Source organism: Podarcis gaigeae, assembly GCF_964106915.1.
Source record: "Podarcis gaigeae genome assembly, chromosome: 10".
Taxonomy (NCBI): domain Eukaryota; kingdom Metazoa; phylum Chordata; class Lepidosauria; order Squamata; family Lacertidae; genus Podarcis; species Podarcis gaigeae.
In genome coordinates, this window is record NC_139686.1 from 53,018,106 (window position 1) to 53,025,810 (window position 7,705).

General features: G+C 36.6%; 1 protein-coding gene across 3 annotated transcripts in view; it reads left to right on the plus strand.

The window, feature by feature from the left end:
• The window catches only part of MDFIC (MyoD family inhibitor domain containing), a 44,723-nt gene extending 37,281 nt beyond the window's left edge, over nucleotides 1-7,442 (plus strand). For all 3 annotated transcript variants that reach the window (XM_083699508.1, XM_083699507.1, XM_083699509.1), the window contains one exon: nucleotides 3,837-7,442. In XM_083699508.1, the coding sequence (XP_083555634.1) occupies nucleotides 3,837-4,084 (248 nt within the window). In that variant the 3' untranslated portion in view covers nucleotides 4,085-7,442. The remainder of the gene's footprint in view (nucleotides 1-3,836) is intronic.
• The last annotated feature ends 263 nt before the right edge of the window (nucleotides 7,443-7,705 follow it).

Consider the following 7,705-nt stretch of genomic DNA (forward strand, 5'->3'; position numbering starts at 1 on the left):
CAATCAGAATCATTATATTTTCACATTTTTCTGTGTAGTTGAGCATGCATAGACCACCTTAGCCATTGCTAATTATCTGAGAATGAAGTGTCTTTATTTAGACCAGTGCCTTATGTCTGTTTATGTAAATAGAATGCAATGGCTCTTTTCAGAGCTGAAAAGAAAGCAACTAGGGTTTTTTGAAAGTAGTTGTTCTGGATAGCCCCATAAACAGAATGATGTTCATTGTTGGTAGGTGTATGCAATGTTCTTTGCCTTTTTAAAGTTAGATTTCATTTTGAAAGCCTGAAAACTGAGCCAACAATTTTTTAAAAATTTTTGCATTACAGTAGCTATTTGTCTGCATTCTTCTACAGTCATTATCTTCATGTCGTTGACATTTTATTTCTCTGTTTGAAAATATTTATTGCCCTTTAAATAGATTGAGAATTTCCTTAATCTATTTACAGACTAAATGATGATATGCAATAACACAATAAGAGTATTTCATAAGAATAAATCACATCTGTGGCTGGAGTCTTCCGTAAGGGAAGGCTTGTATGAAACAGAAGGGTGTCAGCCATATGACAAAACTTGATTTTAAAGAATCAATAAAGAATTTGTTGTGCTGTTTGTGTCTCTCTCTAAGCCTCTGTGAGAACCTGTTGAATGGAATAAATAAATACCCCCTTTTTGATTTGCATCAAACTGCCCGGATGGAGGGGAAAAATAAGATATAGTTATTTTTAAGTGTTGAAGCCAATGTAGCTGTTTGTTCCTCTCTGCCCATCCTTTACATTAAAAAAGGAAGGAAATTGTATTAGATTTATTCAAGTACAATCTCCATGACAACAAGCTAATTAATCCCCATCAATCTGGCTTTGGTCCTCTTCACTGAACTTGTACTCCCCAGCTTCACTTCACATGTCATATCTGCTGAGCTTTGGATGAAGGTCATTTACAGGTACATTTATTCTTCACATAAAGAATCCCATTTAATGTACACAACCACTCTTCTTATTTTACCATCTAGCTTATAGTATAGCTCTTCCCCTTTTTTTGTTTCTCATAACCTCTTTTCATGCTACATTCAACCTATTTGCATATTTCTGACCATTGTGTGTAGGAATGAGCTAACAAATGCAAGTAATGCTACTTAAGCCATGATGTTTATGTATTTCGAGGGCAAGCCTTTTAGCGGTTGTCTGTTCTTCCCAATAACCCTATTGTCACAATTCCTACATCAGTTTCTTCAATTAAAAAACACATTTTCGTCATTTCAAGGGTGGGGGGCCAAATACACAATTCTTCCCAGTCATTTATCAGATTTCCTTCCCTACTTCTCAAAAACAGCAAAAGAGGCTTAAATTAATGTGAAATACTAAAACAATTAAAATGAAACACACAGCATGTAACTCTCAATACACTAATAAACAGAATCCACACGAAAAGTACCACATTTAAAAGGCAACCCAAACATAGCATGATGGGGAACATCTAGCCCTCTAGATGTTGTTGACTTCCATCTCCCATCAGCCCTGTCCATTTTGGTTGAGGCTGATGGAAGTTGAGGGTCAATGACATCTGAAAGGCCACATGTTTTCTATAACATGTTTAAAGTCTGTTTTCCAGAGCAAAGTGCATTGTTTTCTTTAAGAAGAAGAAGAAGGGAAAAATGAGAAATCCCATATACCATACCATACTACATCTGAAGTGAAGGATAATTTTAAAAGGTGGGAGCCAATAGAAAAGTCAATAAGGGTTTCACAGAGATCTTCAGTGGCTCATATTAAGAGATGTTCCCTGAAGGCCATCTTCAGATGCTTTAAAGAAGCTGCAACAGGAAGTTACTGGTGTATTTTTATTTTGTTTTGTATTTTCTTTATTTCATTTTTTTGAAGCAAAGTGCTGTTTGTTTGTTTAAAGTGGCAATAGAGGAAGTATGAGTGGCTCATGCTTACTTTCTGTGAAGAAGGGAGAATTGAGAATATCCTTGTGGGGAGGAGGATACGTGTACATTTTCATCCTCCTATACTTGACCTGAAAGTGGTAGAAGAACATCTGTAGTGGATCAATTTCTGGGTTCTACTTTCTGAGATGTTTGACAAAACAAGCACCTGCATATAGCTGACTTTGTAAATTCTGTAGGGTGACTGGTAGAATTAGGATTGCACTCCTGGGATTCTGTCCCATTGAACTCAGTGGGGATTACTTTTGAGTAGACAAGAACAGGATAGCAGTGTTAATGAATTAAAATATAAACCTTATTTCCACCCATTTTTGTTCAGTTGTCTGAACTGTTCACTACAAGACTGTAAGTTTAACTTGACACTATTTTATCTTAGTACAGTCTGGCTACCCAAAATCAAAAAGATCTGTTCACTTTATGTAGTTTAGAGGCTTGACTCTGCTGTCTTGCCTGTGTCAAATTTTATTTTTCAAGTACAGTAATGCCTGGATTGCTGGTCTCTCCTTCTCATGCATGCACACATGTTTCAAAGACCTGTGAACCTGATTCCATGAGCCCAAAAAGCTTTAGATTTATTTTTCTCAAATATCAGCCCCAACCCATCCAATATCACATAAAAAAACACTTTTTGAACGGTGGGAGTTTCAAAAACAGTTTGTGATACAGCTGAGGGCTCAACAGTTCAAAAGAAAAAAACCTCAAAGTGTTCACTAGACTAGTGTTATGACCCTTTTATAAGCCCAAGCGTCTCAGATTCCTCAACCTCATTTTTTTTTTTTAAGTTTGTGAAATAAACTAGATAATTAATTCCTGAAATTCTGAATTTTCTATAGAGTTTGATTTTGAAAGTGAATGGAATTTCCATTGCCTTTCCCCACCTATGCGCTAGCTTCTTATCCCGTCCACAGGATATCCTGTGGTTAAAAGACAGGATGGAATTCAGTGCAAAACAAGAAATTTAGAAGCTGCATTTCCCCTCACTGATTTTAAATTCAAAAACTTTTCTGTGTTCTATATCTTGTTGGCTGTCTTTTCGGTGGGTCTGATATCAGCTATAAAACTTGTCTTGAGACAAAGAAAGTGTTTGATGCAGAAAAGACATTAACGTTGGTGCAGGTGATGTCGTGACCTACAAAACCCTTTCCGTGGGCACTACCCATCTAAATGCAGAGTGGAGAATTTGGGCAGCCTTTGATAGAAGACAGTCCTTCCGATATCCAGGATGGTTGTCTGCTGCTGATTTAATTACTAGATTAAACCCAAGATGAATCTCTGGATGGCTAAGACAGTAAAATGCGCATAGCTGTGTCTTACAGCATTGCATTAAGTGCAATTAAAAAATGCATAGAACAGACTTGGGAACCGGTGTGAAAAATTACTAGAAATATATACGTAAAAAATTCACTTGTGGGATAGTAGTATCTCTTTTAAAAGAGTGAAAGGGATGGATTCTATGCTGAGTGTGTAAATGCCACGTCCAGAAGAATACTGGTCTGGAAGAACCACCCTATCTCTCATTTTTCTCTGTTTGCTAGATGAAATTCACTTAGGGGTTGTATTTTGTAGCTTACTGGCTGAATAAGTCTCATCAAATGGAAGAACAATGTCAACACCTTGTTGACATGTTGGTCTATGCTAAAATTTGTTATAGACTGTGTATATATTGTTCCTCTCAGTGCTGAGCTGATGAAACCTTTGTGCAGCACAGAAGCAGAAATCAAGGAATGCGAGCTATGTATTGTGGGAAGAAAAAAAAAGTAGCTTCAATTTGTATTGCTCTTCTTTAAAAAAAAATTCAACCCAAGTGGGCATTTAGAATGCAATTTTAACTTTTTATTTCCTCTTATCTTTCCTCTGTCCCTCAACATGCTGTGCCACATTTCCAAAGATTGCTGTGTCCACTGTATCTTGTCCTGCTTGTTCTGCGAATTCGTCACCCTCTGTAGCCTGGTCCTGGGACAAGCGTCATGTGGGGTCTGCCCAGTAGAAGCCTGCTGTTGCTGCTGTGGAGAAGAAATGGGAGATGACTGCAACTGCCCGTGTGATATGGACTGTGGCATAATGGATGCCTGTTGTGAATCATCAGACTGTTTGGAAATTTGTATGGAATGCTGTGGGATTTGTTTCCCATCATGATAACTTTTTATCACTTTTTTCTTAAAAAACATCAACAACGTAACTGGAGAGGGTTCAAGTTTTTGTGTGTTTCTCTGAAATAAAACAACAGCCGCTTTCAAAGGACACATTTAGACACTCTTGCAGCAACCTGGTTTTCTGCACTGTTAACTTGATTTTATAAACAATTGTTGAAGAAAAGCAAACTCATAAGAACAAATGCTTGATGGTCTAATTTTCTGTAGTGGGTGGTTGACTGTGCAAAGACCTGCTCACGCAGGTAAAACAACCATTGGTGGTTGTTCCTGGATAAAGACAAAAGGGTTTTAGCCCTTTGTAGTTTCCTGTTGTGTGCAGGCAGGGGGTTGACAGAGTTTACCACCCCTTCACTAACAAACAAGTTACTAGAAGAGATAGAAAACAGCAGAGTTGGAACAAAGTAACAACAATTTCATGAGGGCTTTCCACTTAAGTGAATCTCTTGGTGGGAAATATTTTTAATGGGCTTTTTTTTTTAAAAAAAATACTTTTTACTGTGTTTTTTGTTTTAACAGCAATGTGAACAAATATTTTATTTTCTCTGTAGATTTATATAATTTAAGTTTTATCTAAAGTGCATCACGAACAAACTGATTCATATTTTACAATATATGTCTACTAAATAAACAACTCCAGTTGAGATCAGTGGTGCTTACTTTGCAGTAAGTACAATTGCAACTTTAAAGCGTTGTTCACCCCATCAAATTACTATACTATACAACTATACAGTTGATTCACAACTTGCATGGAGGTTACATTCCAGGAAAAGTTGAAATCAGGTACATAGTCATGGAACCACACTTGTGTGCATCCCTACATTTCTGAAGCTGATGCACTGAGTGTGTTTTGCCTCCCATGCAAGGAGGAGAGATTTTAAACTCTCAAATTTGCTTACAAAACTCTGAGAAGCTCTTGTGGGGTCATCCAAGATCTCGTAAGAGCTTCCCAGAGTCCAGTAAGCAAGCCTGAGAGCTTAAATGTTCTTTTCACACCAGGCTTTCCTGGCAAAAGTTAAATGTGTGCAAATTTCCTGGCACAAGTTAGATGTGCAAAGTGTGACTTCTCTGTATTTAAGAAAAACTAATTGGAAGTGTGATGACAATTCAAGGAAGTGCCGTGTGTTTCCTTTTGCCCCCATCCTCCAAGTCTTGTGCATAATTTTTTTTTTGGTATTTTTATTTAAGACACCAAATGCAGAAATGTTGATGTTTCACACAGCAGTCATGTTAAGAATAAAGGGGAACTGGGTAAGACTTCCTACACAGGAAATGCTTCCCAATGAATTGATTAATAAAGCTGATGTTTTTAAGTTTTAAAATGTTGTGTGATTGTTTGATAAAGTATTTGAAGTTATTTAAAGAAGGAATATCATACTATTGTATCTTAAAAGTAGCAGCTTTGTAGTAAACGTTTAGGAGTGAACAGCACACTTTGGAAATTAAATTTGCCCTAAATGGTTCTCATGGCATAATTGAAATCTAACCCAGTGCATTGACCGACTTCCAGATTTCCATACACTGGTGCTAATTTACTGTGACTTCCAAGAGTTTTTATGTGACTCATTAATTCAGTTTAATTCAGCTACCTGGTTAACCTGATTTTTCTTCGTAAGTCCAAATTTCCCAATGGCCTGTTGGTTTGGTAATGTTTGACCTTTGTCTGTAGGTTATGCTTTCTTGATCCAAACACAGTGGCAACCATTCCTTTTATTGTAACAAATGACCCATGTGTGTGGCAAATAAAAATTCCAGGAAAATGAAAAGTTAAGCCTGAACTTCAAACACTGATTTACCAATGCTTACTACTGAGTTGTTACTGGAAAAGAAAATGTTAAGAATATACTTGGGTATTCTATGGAGCTACCTGCTTGCTTCTCAATACATTTGATTTGATAATGCAGAAGGAGTGCCTTTCTCTCCTCCTCTGGTAGCTTTCCCCTTTTCTCTTTTGTTGCTGCTGCAACTGTAGGATTGGATTCTGATCTTTCCTCCATTGTACTTCAGAGAGAGAGAAAATGTCAGTAAAATGTTATTTTTATAGTGGCATGATTTCATGGATGTTTTAGAAACGGAATTTTTTAGAACAAACAAATTGAGTAGACCAGTAAGCTGCGGGTTAAGGCAGAGGGGGACTCAGTTATGCCTCCTAAAAGTAAGGAGCATACCTAAAGACAGAAGTAGCACATAGATTGAATGGTGGTGCCCAGAGGGCAACTGGGAAAGGAGGATACCATGGGGAACAAGATGGACATGTGGTACATTGGCCAGCTTTTGCTGTTGCAGAATTGGCAAATAGAGAGTGATATACACTGCCCTGATCAAGGTTACCCCAGTCTTTGACGTAGGTATTCAGTGTCGCCAGACAAACCAACAACCAAAAACTCTATTGGAGCACATTTAGTGAAATGAGCATTTCTGTTTTGGAACTTTTGTTTTTTGTATGCTGCAACCATTATTATATGGCTTTGACTCCTCCCCCCCCCCAAAGTTATTATGTATCAAGCTTTAATTAATCCAAGAATATTTAAGGAGAATCCAGTATCGCTCTTCAAAAATGAATTACTGTACATATCTGTTCGTACTGTGTTTTCATCACCTTTGATAGTCTATTTGTAGTTCTTTTTACCTTATAGAACACTTCATGAGCAGAACTAGTGTCACACTGTTAGTTCAAATATGAAAATTATGGGAACTGTACTGAACTCCTCCTCCTAGAATGTGATTTCAGTATTAAAGGAAATGCAAGGGTTGCATCTATTTTGTTGTTAAAATTTCTAACTACTCCACTATAGCACTTCTTTATGCAGTCTTCAAGTGCAAAATACTCAATAGTGGAAGTTTTCTACCTTGGGACATATAAAGCCTTCAAATGATTGGGAGTTATCATATGATTATTAGCACTTTTTTAATTCCAAAAATAAAAAATTGTGTGAATTGTTTGACATGCTAAATATATCCTGCTACTATGTGTCATAGAAATATTAATGGTGTGTAATATTTATCTCCACAGGAGAGCACATTAGTGAATAGTTTTAAGAAACTTTTTTCGATGTTTAGTTTCTTAAAATTCTTCCATCACTTAGCCTTTCTGGAGCCAACCTTTTGGGAACCATCTATGATTAAAAGTTAAGCAGTGCAAAAGTGCAGTTAAAGTAACAATTTTCTCGTCATCTAATCTGTCCATTTAACGAAGACAGAGGTCCTCAGTTAATACGGAATTGTGAATTCTTCCATATATATATTTTTTTTATAAAAAAGCTTGTTACTTGCTCTATGACCTTTCTGTTAACTGGATCATTTGATATTAAACACTATTTTGAAATAAAGAAATTTATTTTGAATCCTTGCCTAGTACTTTTTATTACAGTTTGTGTTTTACTGCCATAAGTGTACTGATGGTTGTTGAAAGAAACAGACACTGCTTTCAGTGTGGCTTCCTGTTACACCCATTACTGACTATCCTGTTTGCTCACTTTGGAAGTCTTGGATGTTATAAGTGGAATAATTTACCCCTGCATAACATACTGAACTTTGAGTTCCTGAAGAAATAATTTTGGTCACAGTAATTTCATTCTAATTATCTGTAATATGAGCACTAAATGAC